This window comes from Heterocephalus glaber, unplaced genomic scaffold, assembly GCF_053883595.1.
Source record: "Heterocephalus glaber isolate CG9 unplaced genomic scaffold, H.glaber_assembly_v1.0 deba00001579, whole genome shotgun sequence".
Lineage (NCBI taxonomy): Eukaryota > Metazoa > Chordata > Mammalia > Rodentia > Bathyergidae > Heterocephalus > Heterocephalus glaber.
The window spans coordinates 9567595-9589815 of record NW_028258360.1 but is presented as its reverse complement, the minus strand read 5'-3'; the positions used below and the strand labels follow the sequence as shown (position 1 = coordinate 9589815).

Below are 22221 nucleotides of genomic sequence, written 5' to 3'. Positions count from 1 at the left end.
CCACAGGTGCCCACGCTCACCACCTCCTCCACCGAAGCTCCATCCAGGGCCTTGGTGACAGCGACCAAGCAGGTGCCACCTACTGTGCCCCTGAGTCCTTGCCAGACGGACTGTGTCCGAGTGGTGACAAGGGGCCTTCAGGGCCAGCGACAGCTGACGCTCGTGGGAAGCCATCAGCACAGCTGTCTGTCACTCTGACTGCAGGGCTGTAGCCTTCCTGGATTGCAGAGAAACACCCTAATGCTGTTACTTAGTTAATCCCATTTTATTTGTGCTTAGTCGATTGGGAATTTCAAAAATTACTGTTTAAATTGAACACACGCACGGCACTAATCTAACTTTATTCTAACTCCATGTCCTCAGGACGGTCTGAGAAACCTGGCTTTTTGAGACCAGGCTGCTTAGTCCCAAGGTTAAGTGGATGCAGACACCCCGAGGTCTCTGGCTGTCGCTCTTCAGAGCCAGATGAGCCCAGCACACACAATGGCGGGGGAGAAGCCCTCCTCGGGAGTCATGAGGCTAGCAGGGGGACACAGGGACACCCCGCTGCCCCAGCAGCTCTTTCCTGCAATGTGCGTCGATGCTTGGCTTTCCTCCTCGATGGGGCAGGGGAGTTGGGGATGGAACCCACGCTGTCCCGAGCTGCACCCCAGGCCGCCTCCCCAGGCTTCTACAGGAAGCTGTGAGTGAATTTCATCCTCATGAACCCAGGGTGGCAAAGTTCCATTTTGAGGAAAAGTTTTTCAGTTCAAGTTTTCAGAGTCTGATTATTTTATATTGCAGCAGCACAGTGCACTTAAAACAAACTAAGATCTATAATGAATCTCAGACAGACAGAAGGCTATTCTTGTGTGTGTGTGTTTTTACGTCTTTTTCCCCCTTTGTTCACTGAGTTACCAGGAAAGTCTGTCTGGCTTCCTCTGGGAGCTGCAGTCCAACCTCCACCAGTCGGAGGGTACTTTCCGCCCTCCCTTGAGATGCCACGGGGGGAGAAAGCTTGCCAATTCTTTTTAAAAAAATGTTATAAAAACAAAAAAAAATAAAGGAAGTTTTGTTACTTATATATGTTAACCATAATGTTTATTTTATACGTGGCCCAAAACAATTCCTCTTCATTCAAAAAAGAAAAAGAAAAGGAGGCTCAGGTTGAACCTGCAGAGCAGTAATGCCATTACTCTGGGGAGAGAAGTACAAATATTTGTACAACATCAGGTGCTAACAGACAAGGAATTCAGCCCCAGGCCTCTGCGGCAGGAAGACGGGCTTCCCGCTGGTTGCAGGCTCTGCCCGAGTCCTCCAGCTGGTGTTCAAGCTTCCTCTCAGACTCCATAGGACGGCTTGAGCACACAGTCAAATCTTTGAGAGCTGTGCATCTGCCCGTGTGGCAGCCCCGGCCCCTGTATGGAAACTGCCCCTTCTCCAGCTGGTCTGAAAGGGCAGAGGTGAAAGGCAGTGCACACAAAGGGAAGCTGCTTCCTGGAGCTCCCGGAGCCTGTGAATTCCGTTCCCAACCAGTGTGCGCTCGCCAGTCCCTGAGGACCTGCAAAGCTCCTTGGCCAAATCTGGCTGGTTTTGCTGACACATGCTAAGCGGGTGCAGTGGACACAAATGACCCCAAGGTTCCTTTGCGATTTATCTAGTATCTTCCCAGGACTTTAAAAAACGCCACAACCACCACTTAAAATGCATCTTCCTCAAAGTAATGATTCCCACGCACAGCTGAAACATGCCAGCTCTACGAGTTACCACACAGAGACCAACTTCACCAGCAGAGCCGTCCGCCTGTCTGCTTCTTCATGTAAAACAGACTTGAAGTCTGAAGAGTTAGAGGGCCTGAGAGACACCAGTTTAATAAGAAACACTGGTGCTGACAATGTATCTGAGAACTTCTTAGGGCAAAGATATTATTTACGCAGCATTAATTACTTCCATCCCATTTCATTTTGTTTTGTTTTCTTTCTGGTTTCAGGATGCAGGCTTATGCATCCTAACAGCGTTTCTGACAGAGCCTTTGGTTCCTCTGGGCAGAGGGGCTGTCTCGCCCTCGAGGGGGGCTGCATGGGAAGTGGCCGTCAGCGCCCGCCTGGGCCGAGACTACAGGCCTGCTGCTGGCTGCGCATCTATTTCTGATGCCATTCGTTTAGACTCTGGGCTTCAGGCTGGACGCAGAGAGGAAATGCTGCTTCTCTGGTCAGTGGGGACAGGCGGCCTACTGAAGGCTGCTCTGTGCCTCCCCTGTGAGTCAGACATCTGACCACTTGAAGGATCCAGTTGTCTACACCACACGAACAAGCAGGGTGGGAAGCGGGAGGCTGGGAACAGCAGGCTGCTCAGGGCCAGGCTGGCCGGCTCCTTGGGAAAACTCTGACGCTTGCAACTGCTAAAAAGAAATTTATTTAATGTTCACCCCGATGCCAATGACAGGAACACAAGCTGTATGGATCATTTGCCCTTGAACACAGACAGGGTGGTCCCTGAGGGGTAAAGAGAGAAAAATGAGGCAGACCAGAGGCCCTTGTGCCCACTTTGGGGCACCCACTGCCTGTGGCAGGGTGTAGCGAGCTCAGAAGACCCTCAGAGAGACGCTGTGCGAAGTGTGGCGGGTGAGCCGCTCTGCTGCGTTTTCCTCAGGTTATTAATTTACCACATCTTAAGCGAAAGGAGGAGACTTGTCCCGACTCTGCAGAGCAATCCACGGTTTCCCTACTGTGAAAGTGGGGGACAGAAGCCTGGGGCCAGGATGGGCACGGGGACCACCACGTGGGCAGACGGAGCACCTTCCGCGCCAGCCCTCCACTCGCTGCTGCAGGACGGAGATGGGGTGGGAGAGGACCTCTGCTTTCAGACCCACACTGAGAAAGCGCGAGGCTGGGGACAGCTTTGCTCGGGTCTTAGGAATCCTGCAGCTGTTTACTAAGCAGGGGCGGGAAGTGAACGAAGCAAAGCAGAGGCCTTGGAGGGCGTGGCTTCTCCATGGCGCGGCGCGGAGCCTCGGCACCACATGTGAAAAAAGTCCCCGTGGAGAGGTGGCAGAGGGAGGTTGGCGAGGCCATGGCTTCCGCTCAGCTCATGAGCCCAGCAAAACCTCAAAGCCCAGTCTGTCGGCCACCTGGGGCGTCTCGGAGGTTCCGGCCAAGGCAGGAACCATTACTGCTGTCCTCCCGGGTGTGGACCCCGAAGCCCAGAACCGTCCACCTCAGAGTGCAGTCCAGCTAGCAGCTTTGTCCCTGCTCTCAGTGACAGATGCCCACTTCGCTGAGGCTGTGCTGGTGAGGCCACTGTCCCAAGCCCATGGGAGGGCCCTCTGCACCTGCACCACGGGTGGTTGCCCCACGTTCTTTCCTGGAGTTCTGCAGCCCCGCCTGATGTCCCTGCTCTCCACGAAACATCGATCGGCCAGGAGCCCAGCTAAGTGACAAAGGGAGAGCAGTTGTTCCCTCCTCTGAAACCCCAGACACCTGCTCTATGGAGTAAATCCATTTATTTTGGTGTAAATCCAGAGGGCGGGAGTGGCTTGAGCTCCCTGAGGAGCTCACATATCTAAGGCCCTAGACAACCTACCCAGGACTCATTAGCAACACCTGGAATCGAGACAGAAGCAGCAGTTTTCATTATGGAAGAATGTGGCATGGGCTGCCAAAGTGTAGTTTTGGAGTGGCGTGTGTGTGTGTGTGTGTGTGTGAATAAACAAAACAGGTCACATTTCTGACTTGTCTCTCCATTCAGGTCCAATGGCCACCGGCCCAGGGCCATGCCCCGACCCACTGACAGCCTCTGTGCCCAGGCAGATATGCTCTCTGCAGATGCTGGCTCACTGACGCCTGTGTGCTGGCCCTGGTCACCTAAGCAGCTTCCGGTGCAGTTGCTACATGCCAGGCCATGACCACTTTGATTAATTTTTTCCAAATAATTTACCATGCCCGTTGTTTAAGGATGTGCTGTTCTGACAGAAAACAGCAGAATTCAGGACATAGTCTGTCACGTTTCCCGTGAAGGGAATGATGATTTCAAGGATAATGGAAACAAATTCTTAAAAATCAATTAGTAGCCTTTTGGGGTTGGGAGTGCTGGGGATAGAAGCCAGGGCCCTATGTGTGCAACCACACATTTATCACCAAATGACACCCCAGGGCCTTTAAACACTAACTTGGAACCACCAGATCCTGTCAATAGTGATGTCTTTCCAGAGGACTCAGTGATTCGATATTAAAATTACGCCTTTTTAGGATTTTGAAAATGCATTTTCCTTTTGCATTAGCTCCAAAGTGGGCTTTTGGAATTGATTTTTTTTTTTTTTGTACTGGAGATCGAACTCCGGACCTTGTGCTTTCGAGGCAGGCGCCAGAACCACTGAACTAAATCCCCGGCCAAAGTGGCCTTTTAAAAATGAAACGCCAGATCCCATCTGTGATCAGCCTTTGGACACTGAGTCTTCATCACCTTCGGTGGGATGGGGTGAAGGAGGAGCCAGTCGCCCAGGCCGCTTCTCCCTTCCCTAGCGGTGCCACTGACTTGCTTCCATGAGTTCGTCAAAGTCCTGCCTTGGGAAGATGCTTGCTTCCTCTTGCTGGAGAACGAGGAGGAGCCGCATCATGTCTGAGGCTCGCAGCTGCCTCGCCAAGGTCACCTGCACGGAGGCCACCAGACATCGAGTTTCTGGGGGAAGGGTGGTGACGAAGGCTGGGAGTTCCCAGGACACAGCAGCACATGTGGAAGCCCTGCCCGCATGACAGCCTTCTGTAGAGACGCCAGCCCCACAGATCCCGGCCCCAGCCTTGTTCTCCTCAAGGCCTCCAAGGTCTCAGTCCCACGGGCCTTGGCATTGCTCCACTCCTGCCTAGGGCCTGCCACTGGCCACTGATTTCGGGCCATTGCTCCCACCCTGGGTCCCCTCTGCCTGCCTCGATAGATCCCAGGATCAGCGCGGTGCCTGCTGGGCCGTGTGCTGATTTCACTTGAATTTCATTAATTTGAGGAAATCCTAGGGTTCAGGTCAATTTCCATGGCCACATTTCAGGCTCTTGGATGCGGCCCCGGCCAGGGCAGCCTGCACATGATGTAGGAAATGACTGGAGGGGGTGCAGCCCTGCGGGGGGGACAGCTGTCCTGGCGCATCTGTGCTCTTGGTGCCCGGCCAATGTGCGATAAATAATGGTTAAAATGTTAGCGGCAACCATGGCTCCACGTGATCTCTCCCCTGCATCAGGGATGCATTCCAGGCCTTCGGGAGCATTTTCTTTGACTAGAACGCTGAACCTTACCCAGCTTCCCCCAGAGGGCCCTGGGACTCTGGTCAGCGAAGCGTGCTGGTCACCTCCCTGTGGGGGTCTCCCAGGCTCGCCCAGTCTTGTCCTCCTCCCCTGATCTCCTCTGCCCCACTCCCAGCTCTTCTCTGGTCACCCTGGTTCTGTCACTGTCCTGAGGAGAACACACCGAGCACACCCTGCTGGCGGGGACTCCCTTCCCCCTATCACTGCTTCTCACCTTCTCCGGACCAGGTCCTTGCCTGGAGCAGTGGACACGGGAGCTGTCCAGGGGTGCAGAGGGACAGGGATGCCCACTGCCACAAGCAAGCCAGGGGCTACGGTGCAGATATGGACCAGAAGCCACTGCGTGTGACATACAGGGAGGCGGCCTGGCCCTAACCTGCCTTCCCCACAGAAAAGAACCAAGTCCCCCTGCTGCTGCAGGGGATGCTGGGGGAGCCAGGCGCTAAAATAACCCCATGGTTTTAGAAGCGGGCAAGAGCCAAGGGGAGACAGTGCCTTCTGCTACTCCCGGGGGCTTACTGCCCTTCCTGGGCAGAGATGGTGTGTGCGACTTTCAAGAGGAAGTTGCATTTGCTGCTACTGCTGCGGGTAGAGGCACTCACAGTGGCACGGACTCGAACCCTCATCCTGGACCCCGCAGGCAGGCGCAGGGCACAGACACCTGCAGGTGCCCCCTGCTCTGCGCTGCATCGTCTCAGGCTTGCACTGCAGAGAAAGTGCAGGTTTGCTCTGAACACCTGGGAGCACCCCGGTGGGGCGAGGGCAGTGGCTAGACAGGTGCCCACTCCGAGGAGACCTGGGCCACACTCGGGGCTCCTCGCGGCTCTCAACCCCTCTCCTTCCGCCACAGGCCAGGAGGCTTCTCTCCTCAGGGCGCTCCCAGTCCCAGCCACAGAAGAGCCGGGGACAGTGCGTTGTCCCAAGCCCCCATCCGGTCTCCACCGCCGCCGGGAGGGCCGAGGAGCACCCAGTCCCAGAGCCTCCCTGCGGCGCTCGGGGCTCAGCTCAGAGCCCTGCCACGTGGTGGTGTCTGGATGGGAGACCCCAGGGCGAGGGCAGGGTCACCCCAGTGCACCTCCCCGCTGCCGGGCCAGTCCCCCACCGTCCCCTCCTTGTGCCATCCCGCTCTGCAGCTCACTGCCCACGGGGTGCAGAGCCAGGAGGACCTGGTCCACGGTTGCACACACAGCCCATTGGCTTGGCATCTGCAGACTCCGCTTGGCCCTGGAGTGCTGCATCCTGATTCTGCTCAGAAGCCAAGGATCATCCATGCAGCCTCGGCCGTGGCTGTTGCCAGGGTGAGGACACACGCACTGCGGTGCCGTGTCCGTGTAAGGCTCAGTTAGCCAGGCCGGGCCAGGCCATGTGCAGGAAGGCGTTTCGACTGAGGCTCCAGTAGCACCACGGGGAAAATATATAGCCAGGGCCCCCGGGGAAGCTGTGGGAAAGAACAGGCTACGCACGCAGCCTCTGGACGTGGACTCTGTCAAGCTGCTATTTTTATGGAGTGCGTTATTTTAAAAAATACCATTAAACCGGAAGTAGGGCAGAAATGGCTTTTCTGAATGGCATTCTGAAATGGCAGAAACACGTTTGGTAGAGCTGTTAATTAGTTGATGTTTCGTGCACACACATGCTCGCTCTGTGGACTGAAGCAGTCTGCATCTTAGTAACTGTTTTGATAAAGCACATATGATTGTCCTAATAAATATCCTTAATAGGTGTCTCTCACTTTTTCCTGCTAGCTCTTTTTGTCCTCTTACTGACCAATGTGCAAGGACACGCCTGAGTTACTTGGACAGCCCTGTGTGCTGGCTGCTCCCACACCTCAGGGTCAACTGAGCCAACATCCCTGTGCATGCTGTCTGACAGCCCATGGCAGGTGGTTTCGGAGACAGTGTCAGGTATCGTGCAGCATGTGGCAGTACTGCCCTAGAGATGTGTCAGGCCACCTGAGCCTGAAAGGATGGCCCGCATGAGCATCACTTCCTGTCTCTTGTACAAACTCCTGAGACAACTGTCAAGACTGCCTCATGAGATCAGTGTCAGTAACCTGCCTGAAAACTGCAGGCAAGTCCAGCCAGCGCTAGTTCCGGATTTCTAGCGATCACCAAATCAGCTGGAGGTGGACATTCTGCACTTCATGTGGCAATGTCCGAAAACAGACTTGGTTGCTTCCTTAATTGGGGATGATGGGAGATGCAGGGACTCTCCATCTGTGTGTGAGTTTACTAAATCAGAGACCCAGGAAATCCTGAAACCTCCCCTAGTGCCTTCCTTGCGAAGACACTGGATACGGTGGGCACACACTGCTGTGCCACGACAGAGGCCACTGAGCAACCGGAACAAGCTGCCTTTGCTGAAGAACAAGGCTCTGGGCAAGGTAGTATGAAACAGGTTCACTCGCTTCTTCATTGGATCGTGGCAGGAAGAGGAAGGACTGGGGTAAGTGACCTTCTGCTTGGCGTCTGGGCTCTGCCTGACTCACAGTGTTCAAAGATCAAAGAGAACCCCCAGACTCCACCTCCGACCCCATGGCTGCTCGCAGATACCGCACTGCGGATTTATCTACTTCCTGTCCATACAAGGCCTAGCTGGCCAAGTGCTCAGGCAGTGAGCTTTCGTCACCCACTGATCATGTCATCGCTGGGAAAATCTATAGCGAGGGACCCAGGGGAATTTTAAATCCCAGGAAATGGCTTCTTATAGTTAAAAAATATTTATCTTTGTGAAATGCTGAGGAATGATCTTCAAGTAGCAATTCCTAAAGCATAGCGTTCCCAGGCCAAGCAGGGAAGCCTTTTGCTAAATCTGAGGGCCACACTCCAAAGGATGACACTGGAAGTAGGAAAGGGGAGCAGCTACTCTATAAGGGACGCTGGGATTTGACGAGGTGAAACTCACCAGGACGCTAGGACTCTCATGCTCTCTGGCCACAACAGAGCACCGCCCACAGCCAGGCCTTTGCCAGACCAGGGTGCAGGGGAGCCTGGGTCCTGCAGGGCCAGCAGTCAGGCACAGAGGGCTGTGGACAGGATGAAACCCCTCTCTCCCTGCTGTGGCCTGAGCGTAGACACGGAAATACTGTCTTTTAGAAAGAAGTAACGGCCATACTCGAGGATCGCTTGTTTCATTTGCTTTGTTTTTGTGGTACCAGGGACCAAACCTGGGCCATAGGCTGCACTCTGCCCCAAGCTCCACTCCCAGCCCCTGCAGACGCCAGGCAGCCGAATGAGACCGATCGCTTCAACTGAACACTGCGCACATCCAACTAGTTATCAGGTCGATATTTCAAATGGCGATACTTTTTCTTCATACTCACCTAGGAAATGAGTTACCCGAAGGGCATTCAGGAAGTATTTTACATTTAGAATCAATGTCAGTGTACAACTGTCAGCGCTGTCTAGTTTTTTTACCTTTGCTGTGGTACAAATGCAACGATGCTTGCCTTTATAGATTTTCATAAAATACATGTTTATGTAAAATATAAGTATAAAACATCATTGGACTTTACATATAGCTGCGTGTGTTTATATATTCACACACACACACACACACACACACACACACACACACACGGCTAGCCCCTGGATCTGTGGGTTTTGCTTTGCGGATTCAATCAACCATGGATTAGAAATACTTGAAAAAAACTGGCCTCTCCTGAGCACATGAGACTTCCCCAGCTAAGGCATGCAGCGTCTGTCTGCACAGCATTTACACTGCACTAGGCCTCACATGTAATCTGGAGACATCTGAAGTACACCAGAGGACGCAAGGCAATGCACCACGTGACCACAGAGACGGGGCACCCTCAGACCTCCGCCCCATGGGCTCCGGCCGGCCTGTGGCAGATCCTGGGCACAGCTGTGTGGGGATTCAGGACAGCAGGAGGCCCCGCCTCACATGACATTGCTGCCCGTGTGGTGACAGAGGACACACAGGTGCCGCACTGCTCAGGAAGCAGCCACTGACCTAATGGCCTTTCGAGGCTGCTCTGTGGGGAACGGGGTGCGAGCGAGATGCTCTGACTTACGCGGCCTCCTTTCTCAGGGTAGCACCGGCAGCCGCCGCTGCAGTCTCTCCCTCCGCAGGGCACATCGAGCTTCTTCACTCCCTGTGAAAATCAAGCACACAGCTGGTCACCTCCAGGGCCTGCGGCAGTCGATCCCCCCGGAGTCCGCACCTCCCACAGCCCAGTGCGTCCTCAGATGGGTGATGAGCATTTTCCGAAACAGTTTCGGGCTCACAGCAGGATGGGTGGAAGGGACAGAGTTCCTCCACTCCTGCCCGACTGTGCCCGGCCTCCCCACTAGGCACAGCCCGCCTGGAGGCCGCTGTCATCCTGGAGCCAGGCTGGGCACAGTGCGTCCCACGGTCGGGCCTTCGGAGCCACCTATGGGACGGTGAGGCTGAGCAGGGTCCTGGGCCCAGGAGCAGAGGATGCGTCCCTGGAGCCAGGGACTCTGGGGAGTGGAGACAGGCAGTGCCCTGTGAGGACACCGCAGGGACCCCAGGAACAGGAGGCGGTGCCTCAGCTGCCTGGAGGTGGAGGTGGAGGTGTCCTGGGAAGGACGGGAAGGGTCCCTTTCGGGGCATCATTCTGGGGCAGGACAGCTCTGTGGGGAGAAGGTGCACCTTATGCCAGGCCTCAGCATCTCAGAATAAAGAGGTGCTGGGGGTGGGAGCCCCAGCAGAGCAGCGCCCTGCACCCCCACCATGTTCACAGGACAGCACAGTGAGCAGCATCGCCACACTGACCTCCTTCCCCTCGGAGTAACTGGTGTGGCGCCTCCACCAGGTGTGTGCGACGGTGCAGCACCCTGCAGTGAGCGGGCGCCGGCCTCCAGCCCTGCTGTCTGTCACAGGAGGCTCTGGCCTCACTTCTTGCTGGCCTGTGCTTTCAGCCAAGTTGGCGAGAGGCCCACAGAGCCCGTCCTACTGGTGGTCACGCTTAGGGGACCCCGCACTCGGTTAAGTCATGGCATTTACGGGGCCAAACCTCACCAGTGGGCAGACCCTGCCAGTGCGTCCACGCAGCGGTGCCACTGTCCTGAGTGTCTCCCTGGGGGCTCAGCAGCAGGTCCCTGGGCGCCCAGTGCAGTCCGGGTGTCCTGGAAAGCGCCACGCCCTTACCCAGGTTGGGTGTGGCCCTGGGGCCCTGCACCTGAGCAGGGTCTGAGCAAGGTCTGTCCCATCCACAGGGACAGGAACCTCAGAGCCATCTGCCGGGTCGCCCCAGGCCCACAGTTCTCAAGGTTCTCTCTGAACAGACGATGAGGTCCTGTCCTTAGCACAGTCCTCTACCGCAAAGGCCCCTGCGCCGGTGTACCAGTCACAACCCTTCTCCTGACCCGCCAGCTCAGCCACCCGCGTGGCTTGAGGAAATCCCCAGTCTGCAAGTCTCAAATCCTCTAGAGAAACCAACACATCGAGAACCTTTTCAACCTCTTCTTAGTGATCTTTTTGTTCTGAGTGAGCTAATGAGGCAGCCGAGTTCCTCAGTGCAAAAGTAAACAGACATAAAATCCTTTTATGCCCTCAAAATATGATTCCAAGTATTCGCCTGTTTTTTTCATGGCTTCAAGGTTTATCTACAATGGGCCACAAGCTCCGTGGTTTTGTTTATGTGTTCTGAAGGGCACAGCTCCATGCATCACCTGCAGCTGCAGGGGACTGGCCTGGGTGGGACAAGCAAAGACTTTCAGGACAGGGGACCACACTGACAGCAGGAGGGGGACCCCGCTTCACCAAGAACTCACTGGGGGAAGGGGAGGGGCTGCTGGGTCCAGAAGGGGGGTCCATGCGCACAACCCCCATCTGCTGGTTCACAGGCCATTTCTAATTCTGATTTGAGAGCCACTAGCCAAACCCTGGGCATAAATCAGTGGTTGACATGATTCAAATCGGCCTCCCTGTTCTGAGTTTAGGAGACTCCCTGGATTTGTTAGGGAAGCACCTTCGCTCCTCACTGCCTGCCTGAAGTGGAACGGTGCTTTTTTGCTGTGAGGGCCAGGACAGGAGGCAGCCCGGGACACCTCCAGGGTCCACAGCTCTGTCCCAGACCAAGCCAACTCCCCCTGCAGACACTCCGGACTCCAGCCGTGTGTGAGACACACACACACCTGTCCAGCCTCTCCCCTGCCCTTTGGGGGAGGCGCTTATGAATTCCAGCACCTACAAGAGCCCTCGATGCCACACTCAGGAATGCCGGTCTCAGGACCAGCAGAAATATTTGTGCCCTGGGGCAGGGTGTGGGCTCCAGACAGCCTCTGGCAAAGCAGCAGGTCCCCACATGGTCCCTGGGCAGACTCGGGGCCCTGGAACCTCCTCCACATGGTGCCCTCCTGAAGATGCAGAGGGGAGGGCTGCATGCAGGCCCAGAGCTGCGGCCTGCCTGCCGGTGTCCCCAACAGGACAACGCTACCCACTCACACAGGTGGGCTGGCTCCACGTTGTGACTCTGTCCCTTGATTTGCAACCCAAGGACAAACTCTGAGCCTGCTTCTGGTCAAGTCCTCAGGAAAACCGCCTCATTTCTCCCACCCTGCCTGTGTCTCTGGTGCTGCCAGCCACCTTAGGAGTGGAACCTGCCCCTCGATTCCAAGTCCTACTGGGTCAGGATCCGCTTTCCCCAGAGATTTCCAGTTAGCGTGCTGGGGTCTGCAAAACCCTGTGCTGGGTGGTGGCTGGGCCTGGGAAGGGGCCTCGCTGGGCCCAGGACGGGCGTCCCCACCCAGCCAGCTTGTCTCAGTGCTGCACGAAGTGGGGCGGGCTCAGGAGGTTCCCCTGGTTAAGGGGGACCCTGGGTGTGTCTGTCCCAGCAAAGGGCCATCCCCAGCCTCCCTTTGACCCGGCTTCCTGCAGGAGTCTGAGCACCTGGACTCAGGGAGGGACTTCCAGTCTGAGTCAATGTTTAGTTCTCTTCTCCTTCTCCAAAATATACACTTCCAGCGCCCTCTTTTCCCCTGGGTTTTACCCTGGCCTGCACTGGTGGCCAGCACTACTGTGCTGATCAGAAATCAGGGGACTCAGAAGTGACCCGGATGGCTTGGGAGCCCGCTGGTGAGGTGAAGGCCCCAGAGATGTTTTCTGGGGACCCAGGTCACCTTCTGCTCAGTCTGGATGCAGCTAACACTGTTCCCAGGTGGGCAGTGGGGAAGCTTTGGGAGCAGGACTCTCAGGTGATCTTTTACAGGGATTCTTCCCCTGGAGTCTTCCTGACTCCTTACATTAGGAAGCACTGAAAACCCGTCTGTCTTGTGCACATCCTCCCTAGACATATCCAGACCGAGCTGCAGCGTCCGGAGCCTTGGGAGAGCAGAAGCCCTGAATGCCACCGGGGAGACTGGCTCCAGCCTCCCGACCCGGCTTCCTCTCGGGCTCATGGGCAGTGCTCTGTGCCTGGATCCCTGGCTCTTCGGCTGCCACAGTGACTGCCTTGCCGTTCATAAACGGATTCCGAAGAGCCGGAGCAGAGATCAACAGAAGCAGCTGCAAGATTAAGAGGACATCCGGTCCCACGGGGGCTGGCGCTGGCTCCGAGGGAGCGGCCAAGGCAGAGGATCACATCGCTTCCCCGGGGACCTGGGCCAGGCATTCAGGAAGAGGGGCCTGCAGTCCCAGCGCACAGAATGCTGCCTGCCCAGTGCCGCTCCTCCCAGACTTGTGCTTGTATTCAGGACATTTAAAAACATTAAAAAATATGCAACAACTAGACTGCCAGAAAATAAAACACAAGAAGACGTAGACTCTCTAAGTCTCTTTGACTTCCTGTGCGAGTTGTCCATGTATATTAAAGGCAAAACCCCATGGAAATGTACCCGGCTTTTTGTAGCTCTGTCGTCTAAAGCTGACAAACTATAGGGAATGAAAGACAAAAACGGTGGCCAACTTGCACATAAAAGTGAGTATTAATCACATTTATATGAAGATCCAAGAACAAAATACATCTGTCCTAAAACAAAGAATATTTTGTCCTCTACATGTTCCAAAAATGCCTTGTCCAAGGAAGTTTTTTTTAGCCAATATACCTCCAGCCAAAAAGAGTAACTCTCTGAAGGGAATTCATAGATATTTCCCATCGAATCGCCCCCGGCATCCAACCCAAACTTCCTCTGCAGAGCAAGCCTCGACTACCCGGCCTAAGGGACATGAAAGGTAAATATTTCTTACTGCTGAAAGTAATTACCTTTCATATTTTAAGGCAAAATAATCTCTACTAGTCTTTGTCTTTGCTGCAAGTCTGGTCAAGCAGAGCTTTTTAGAAATATCCTCCTAGTCCAAAAATAGAGGCCAACCAAGAAGAAAGCCAACTTGGGACTGAGCTCCCAGAAAGTTCTATTCATTTATCAAAACAGGAAATATAAGCCATTTCCACACATGCTGCTTTAGAAATTAAGGAAATCATTCCAACATGGTATTAGCAGGACAAGGTATATGGAAAAGGAAGCTGGAGTCACAGGGCCACTCACAGAACAAATCCTGTCCCCAAAGAGCCAGGGGAGACCCTGCCAACTCAGATGCTGTCCTTTGTTTAACAGCATTTTAAGGGAACTAAAACAACTGCGGTCACTCTAGATCGCAGAGGTAGCACGGGGATGGACCACCCAATGACCACCAACAGTTCCAGCATGGTGATGACGCCACTCCCCGTCCTCAGGGAGCTGGACGTGCAGGAGATTTAGGAGGTCAGGCTGTTGTGTTGAAGCAGAAGAGCCGGGGGTGGTGGGAAGGCTGCAGTCTGGTCCTGGGCAAGCTCCCTTAGTTCCAGCCGTGAATACCTGGGGAGTGGCCATGCTGCCCTCCCGTCACCATGGCAGCAGATGCTACCATGGCAGCAGACAGCAATCAGGAGGCTTGGCCTTAGGAGCTGTGCCTGAGTCATCAGGAACAAGATGCACACTTGTACATCTCACTGAGCAACTTCGGGCCACCTTCTAGTTCTGGAGCAGCTCCAAGTGCAGGGGGTTTCCCACAGTGGCTTGGAACCTGTGCAACGTGGGACAGCCACTCGAGTACCCAAGGTGCTTCGTGCCGGTGCTGATGGCAGGAATGTGATGGGGGAGGGGGGGGGTGTATGGGCCAAGAGCGCTCCGAAGGCCAGGGGCCAAGGCCAGGGTGCTTCCCGAGTCACACCCTTCTTCCTCCTGACATCTGGAGTCTGCTACACAGGTCTGCAGTGAAGACTCAGGGGCGGGCTTCTGGACACCCCAAGGCCCTGGCCAGGGTCACTCGGGCCAGCCAGCCAGCCTGGCACACAGGGCCTGGGCTGCAGACACAGGAAGGAGGGCTGGACCCCAGCCAGATGGCGGAGCCAGTGCTTCCCTGGGGCGCCTGGGCTGGGCTGGGCACCTTCTCAGGTGTGAGTGGCCCGGGGTGCGGGTGAGGACACGTGGAACATGGGCAGGGTGAGCTGGGAGAGGCGGACCCGGTGTTTCCTGCAGCACAGCCGCTGCCCTGTCTTTCTTCGGGGCTCCATGTCTTCCCTCCTGGAGGTGAGAGCAGACTGTGTCTCCTCCCCAGAGGAGGTGCAGGCCTGCTGCGGTCGCAGGCACAGGGAGGGCGGATGTGGTGGCAGGCCCTGACTGGAAGCCCCCAGGGCTTCAGGGGACGCTGCCTCTGTCCACACATCCCACAGCCCATTAGCGGAGCAAGCCCAGCACCCCTAGGGTGCTGTACCAGGAGCTGGGCGGGCATCTGGAGTCTCTCCATCCTGAGTTGCCCAGACAGCACCAATGGGACGAGGCTTTGGGGCAGACAGTGGGCAGCAACCAGGGGCCAGGTGGCTGGGGCAATGGGTGGTGGCTGGAGGGGACAGGCAGGCTGGAGAGAGGTTCAGAGCGGATGAGGGCTCCGGCAGTGCCCCCCAAATCCACCCACTGCCACCTCTGGTAGTGCCCAGGGCGACCGCAGTTCCGGGGAAGACACCCGGGTGTGTCGTCATCCCAGGTCAGTGCAGGCACAGATGCACGCGTCTCCCTCTTGCACAGGGCTTCCAGCCTCTCTCCAGAAGCTGATCTGAGAGGACTCCCCACCTGGGACTCCAAGCCCTGCAGCTGCAGTGGACAGACCTCTGGTCTCCAACAGGAGCCAAGTCTGGAAGGGGCCTGCTCACCACCTCTGTCACTCTCCTTGACCTGCTGCCCAGGGCCAGGCTGGCGCCTCCGCGTGCCAGGGGCAGGTCTGCCTCGGACTACTGGGTCCCTCTTGCCGAGGCCTGTATGGAGTTGCCACTGGCTGGTGTTACTCTGGGAGCCACACGCACACACGAGTGTAGACGCATGTACACATGCAACTGAGATACAGCGCAGGACCGGGGCCTCCAGCCGAAGTTGCATGATGCTGTCCTTGAATTCTTCGGCCAGTCTCTCAGCGGAGCCGTTTCTGGACATCGGGTCCTCTGTCTCCTCTCCAGTGCCATCCTTAACACGGACAGTCACCCTCCCCGTGCATATCAACCCTGAGTGCCCGGCCAGGTGGTTACTTCCGGTACCAGCCCTTCTGTGCGGTGCCACAGATGCAGCACACCCGTGAGTCCCCTCCGCAGACCACACAGCCTCTCTGCCCCGTCCCTTGGGCTCTGACCTTCGGGCCCGTTATTCCTCCCCTTGCTCTCCACCCCCTTCTTTTTCTTCTTTTTGGTACTGGGATTGAACCCAGGGCCTTCACACTGAGCTATGACCCCGGCTTTTAATTTTTTCCCAGCTTGTTAATCTTTATTTTGAGACAGGGTCTCACTACGTTTCTAAGTTGCAAGGACTGGACTCGAACTTGTGAGCCTCCTGCCCCAGCCTCAGAGAGTGGGGGCATTTCCCCTCCATGCTGGGCTTACTCCTCCTCTTTCAGCTCCACCTGGATCCTCAAACCCTTTCTGCAGGACGCTGGAGTGCACCCAGTAGGAGCACCCCTGGGTGCTCATCCCCTCACAGGGCGCAGCTCCGCGCGCCTGCCCAGTCAGCTCAGAACGCTCACCTTGCGCCCCACCCACGCTGCAGCCCCACTCACTCTGACACTCACGCTGCGGAGGAGAAAGTCAGGCCACTGGGGTCTCCTCTGGCCCATCTGTGTTGTTTTCTGCAGGGCTCCTGCTCCGGCTCCCTGTGTAACTGTACCCTGGGTCCTCACGTTCTGCAAAATCACCCGCAAACTGAGGAGGCGCCCAGAAGAGAGCGCTAGGCCGACCTCACCACACCTGCACAAGCCCAGCAGCCTGAATGGCGAGGGGCTTCCAGGGCAGGAACCTCGAGGAGAGAGGAAGGCGAGAGCCCGCTGACCCACACCCCGCAGCATGGGGGCACCCGAGGCCCAGCGGGCATGACAGGAGGACCTGGGGACTCTGGGGTTTGCTGGGCCCCTGTCTGCTCCTTAGGGCTCCCAACTCCCGAGGTGCTGAGGCCAGCAACCTGAGCACCACTGCTCACTTAAGTGTTGATCTTCCCACCAAAATAAGGAGAAAACTGGCCACATTAGAGACTTATTGTTTGTTTTTGAGACAGGGTCTCACTATGTGGCCCAGGCTGGCCTGGAACTCATGGCGATCCCCGGCTCAGCCTCTGAGTGCCGGGACCACAGGCGTGCCCACCACACTGGGCAGAGACCCTAAACAACGGAGGTGTTGCCGGTCATTTTGTAGCCTGAGGGGTCCTGTCAGCCTCGGCCTCAGAACAAGGTACTCTCACTTCCCCTGCAGGAGCCGCTGAGGAGCTGGGCCAGGCCTGAGTGTTCGAGCTTCCTACACGCGTAGAGCCACGCCCGAGGCTCCAGGCTGGAGAGGCAGCGAGCAGCCTCCCCCAGGCATGACCTCCCTGGCTGCGCCCTAACTGCCCTCGCGGCTGGCGTGTCGGCTCTCGGTCTTCCCCAGCGAGCGCCCTGGCATGGGTGGGGGTGCATGGTCAGCGCCGCTCCAAGGGGTGAGGCCCCTCTTGCAGCGTCTATTTTGGAGAGGGACACGGCCGAAGAGCTCTGTCCCCACCCTGCCATGCTGACTCGGGGGTGCAGGGCTCCCCGAACACAATGGGCGTCTGTTCCGCTCGGCCAAGGCTGGTCCAGGCAAGGAGGGCTCGAATTTGTGCTGGCAAAGGATGGCAGCGGCCCTGCCTGGGCAGGCGCGGCCTCGGGTGCAGCCTCTTCCTCCACTGTCTATGGCAACACCACGCCAAGGCCACGGCCACGCAGCACCTGGCTCTGGGTGGGGCTCCGAGTTCCTGCTTCGCTCTCCTGCCTGTCCCTGGCCACGTACGTCAGACCTGGGAAGGGGCTCGGGTCTCCTCCTCTCTCTGGCACTTCTTCCGGTGCTGTGACCCGGCACGTGGGGTGGCCCCATGGTCACACCAGGTGCCAGCGGAGCAGAGCGACAGCCAGGCCCTCCCCGGCCCTGTGCTCCTCCCGCCTCTCTGCTGGCTGGGCCCCGCACTCTGAGGGGCACAGGAGACGACGCACGGTGGCAGTGCCAGCCGGCAGGCACACAGGCAGCCTGGGCAGCTCTGCCCGGCTTGTGCACACTGGCCCATGGCGGGCCGCCTTCCTTCAGCTCTGGCACCCACGCGTACCTAAGTGTGAGCGCTGGGCCAGCAGGGTCTGCACTGGGCGGGACGGTTCAGGAGCTGGGTCTGCTGCCCCCAGCCCGGCACTGCTGCCCTCCTGCCTGACACTCGTGCCTGGTGTGGCCCTGGCCCGCTGGTGCTTCTGGCAAGGTGCGTGATGCCCTCCAAACAGGGCCACACTCCAGGCCTTGGGAGAAATCCTTATCCCATCCGTCAGTTCCCCCACTCAAAGAACCGGTTGACAGAGCCGGGTGTGCACACCTGTGATCTCAGCACTCAGGAGGCTGAGGCAGGAGGATCACTGTGAGTTTAAGGCCAGCCTGGGCTACATAGTGAGACCCTGTCTCAAAAAACAAACAAAAAAAGCAGAAGAAGGGATGATAGCATTTACTTTCCTGCAAGGGGCTGCTGTTAGGCCCGAAGGAAAGATACCCTTGGAGAGAGCTCCGGGTGGGCCCAGCTGGGGCCGGAAGTGAGTGCTGCTCCAGGTTGGATCTTTGTTTCGGTTTTCCTCTGCGGGGGGTCGGGGACTTCATTCCCTAGCACAGAGTGGGCGCAGCAGGGCAGCCTCTGCCCCTTCCGGGGACTCTCGCCGATCGGGTGCAGAGGATGCTGTGAGCCCACACAAAGTTTGTGGGAAGGATGCAGGGTGCACCCTGGCGGGGAGACCCGAGTCCCCGCACCCTCACTTTCTCTGGGGCCAGGTCTGCAGAAACAGCGTGCCGATTCCTCTAATATGCAGACTCCTGCGTTTTCTCCCTTTTTCTTCAGTAAGAAGCTGGCGCAGGCAGTGTCAGCGGCTCCAGCATGCTGAACCCTGTACTGAGGTCGGCCCTCCGGCCAGGGTCTTCTGAGCCTGAGATAAAGGTCCCAGAGTGCCCCAGGTGACCGGCCTGTCAGTCCCCAGGGCTTCCAAGAGTTCTTATCACCCCGCAAACAAGCAACATGCTGAGATCGAAAACATCCAGAGCCGACTTCCTGGAGTGTTCCAAGTGAAGTCATCTGGCCCATCTTTCACATCCGGTTTTATTATGCTCCTGTCCTTCCAAAACAGGGCTTGGGTTGGGGATTTAGCTCAGTGGTTCTGGTGCCTGAGTGCAAGGTCCTGAGTTGGATCCCCAGTACCAAAAAAAAAAAAACAAAATCAAAACAGGGCTTATGCTTCTGTCCAACAAAGGCCAGGAAGTACAGCACTGTGGCCCTGACAGACCCGGGACCCAGGCAGCGGGGCAGTGCAGAGCCCTGCAGAGGGCAACGAGAGGGTGGGGCCGCAGCCCCCGACACACACGGGCCTGAACCCCGCTTTCTCCTGGACCATCCTCCCCTGCACCCCATGTGACCTCCAGGATGATCTGAGAGCCCTTCAGGCGGCCCTGCCCCGGGAGCAGGCACTGCAAGGACTCAGGACAGTCTGCACTGCAGGAGCCCAGGGAGGGAGGGGTTCGCCCCAGTCCCAGTGTGAGCTGGACTCCACCTGGGCTGCACGGAGGGAGGCCCGCTTCCCTGACACAGGAGCCATCAGGGCCGGCTCTGCCCCTAACTCCAGGTCTGTGCCGCCTGACACTGGTGTCACTGCTGTGGACCGGGAGCTGGCACAGAGACCTGAGGACTACAGGGGATGGAGGGGTGTCGCAGCACACACAGCGCTCTCAGGAGTTGGTGTGCATGAGCAGGTCAAGGGCAGCACTCTGCGCCATCACCACTCTGGGAAGCACTCGGCACAGTCACCTGGGCTCTGGGAAGCACTTAGCACTGGGCCTGCCTCGGTGCCCTCACCGTCCTCCCTGCGCCTGGCGATCCAGCAGCCACCTCCTTCCTCCCCAGCTGTCAGGACTCAGCCTGCCTCACCCCAGCACCACCTTCAGAGAGCGCCTGCCAAGAAGTGCAGCTCCGCACACCATGAACAGCCAGGCTGGCTCCTGGAGTGTGGCGGGCTTTCCCTTCACAGACCGCCTCCCCCTCCCCTCCCCCTGGTGCCCTGCAGCGGGGCCAGGGCCCTTGAAGCCCTGGCCCAAGGGTCACAGAGCACACGCAGCCTGCACAGCATCGAGCCGGGTGAATCAGCCACCCAGGGCTCAGGGCCCCAGGCCTTCTTTTGCCTTTTAAGAAATCTGTTTTCCTTCGCTTGCGTTGCATTACAGGGTGGCCACATGCCTTGCAGAGAGCCTCTGCGTGCACAGGGAACTTTTTGGCTCTTTTTATGTCCACCCCTCCCCTCCAAATCCTTTCCCATGTGCGAAAGCTCCATCTTCTTGTTTCCTATTACCTAGCTTTTATTTTGCTCTTGATTTACACTTTGGGTCTCTCATATAAGGGAAACCATGTGACATTTGAGCTCTGTGTCTGATTTCTTTCAGGTAACGTCATGGTCTCAAGGTGCTTCCATTTTCCTACAGATGACTCAAGTTTATCCTTCTTTAAGGCACAGTAGTCCTCCATGGCGTGTAAGCATTGTATCATATTCTTTGATGCTGAATATTTTTCATGGATTTGTTGCCAGCCTTCTTGCATATTCTCTGTCCCTTATCAATTCGCTGTGCCTCAGATCATCTTCAGGAGCCACAGGAGCACTCCACCTGCTGCTGGAATGGGCCTGAAGCCCAGATGTTGGATGCCCCTCAGCAGATGCTGCCTGAGGAACGCACAGCATGAGCAATGGAGGAGGAGGCCGGGGTCGAGCTCCCTGATCCTGGACGAGCCATGGTGCCCGGCCTGTCCCTTCTCGGACCCACTGGCTCTCGTCCTGGCGAATTCTCCCCACCCTGTTCCTCCTGAAGTCTCAGCAAAGCAGCTTCTGCTCAGTGAGCTCGGGAGGCTGCCAGCCTTGCTGCGGCAGGGTGTCCCCGATCTCAGCGGTCGGTGGCAGCGGGTGGCCCTGGCCCAGTGGTCCTCAGGCTTGGAGCCACGGAGCCCCTTACAATCTGCCTCCTCTCACCAGCTGGCCCCAGCCTGGCTCGGGCGCCACACGGGCCTTGGCCGGGCTCCTCTGACCAGCACAACGGAGCCCTGTTTTGCAGGACTCAGGGCCCAAGTCCCCGTGCTGTTTCCTGCAGGGCCACCCCGAGTCAGCTCAGTCCCTGGGACGATCCAGAGGACCCACCGGCGACCCTCCCTTGGGTCTCCCCACAAAGCCAGCACCCCATGAGGCTTCCTGCCTCCCCAGGCTTTTCAAGGAGCCATCACTGACCCGGCCGTTGTCCGGGCCTCAGATCCCAAGGTGAAACATCCAAGCTCAGGAAGCAGGCAGTGACTAATTCTGGGACTGAGGCCCTGCCTTAATGAAGACCGGGTCTTTCTTCCTCCTGACCTGCCGCTGAGTGGATTTGGTCCTCCTTCCTGTGAACAGTGATTTTCTGCATAAAACTGGAGAAAAACTCCCAATGTTTGATCTACTCAGAAACAAGAAACTCAACTTTCTCTGAGCTATATCTTTGGCTCATCTCGGTTCTTCTTCTTCTTTTTTTTAATTTAATATTTTTCTGAGACAAAATCTGGATAAACTGCTGAATTGCCTAGGCTAGGTTCAAACTTGCAATCCTCCTGCCTCAGCCTCCAGAGGGCTAGGATTATAGGTGTGCGCCACCAGGCCTGGCTTTTATCTCTGTTCTCCAAGATGGTGACTCAGAGAGCTGTCACACACAGTGCTGTGGAGGACCACAAGGCCCGGCCCCAAGAACTGAGGAGGCGCAAGTAGGCGCTGCAGTGGTGAGCACATGCTGTGTACCTCGTGTGTACAAGGCGCAGCGAGCGTCCACATTGGCTGCGTGTTTCCAGGTGTGCACCGGACACGGCCTGCGTCCCACGTTCCTCAGGCGTCTCCAGCCTCCGGATGTCTCACTGCTCCCAGAGCCACATCCAGCAGCTTCGGGGAGGCCCCCGGGGCGCGGGGTGGACCCTCAGAGCACAGGCCACCATGCCACCAGGGAGTGGGTGGGAGCAGCCCCCACGCCCCTCTCCCCCCTTCGCCGAGGCCTCGTGGCGGTTGCCGCAGGGCAAAGCCCGGGAGAATCAGCCCCAGGGAGGGCAGCTTCTGGGCCGGCTTCCTAGGCTGCTCTCCAAGCCTGGTTTGTCTTAAGGGTCCCATAAAAACCTACTTGTTCAACTGCATTTTGATATCCATCCGTTCTCATGAATCGGCCCATTATATCTGACTTTCCGAGTGCAGTGTCATGATATTTCCCCGCATGCTCACAAAGGGTGGGTTCTGCCCGGGACGCACAATCAGACATATTATCAGGGAGTACATTAGAATATTTTCCAGGAAAAGAGGAAACGGCTGACTCTTAATTCTCAGCATCACTGTGCCAGAGTAGTGGAGAAAATAGCTGAGAACAGCCGAGAGATCAAACAAGTTGACTGAACAAGAAAAAATACAGAAAGCCCTGGGTGCACAGGAGGCGAACAGCTGC

The 22221-nt window shown here is 57.0% G+C and overlaps 1 protein-coding gene across 1 annotated transcript in view; it reads right to left on the bottom strand.

Moving 5' to 3' along the window:
* Positions 1 to 22221, bottom strand: part of Col4a2 (collagen type IV alpha 2 chain) — a 117599-nt gene that overhangs the window by 74438 nt on the left and 20940 nt on the right. The window contains exon 4 of the mRNA XM_087193120.1: positions 9304 to 9384. Within this exon, the coding sequence (XP_087049246.1) occupies positions 9304 to 9384 (81 nt within the window). The remainder of the gene's footprint in view (positions 1 to 9303; positions 9385 to 22221) is intronic.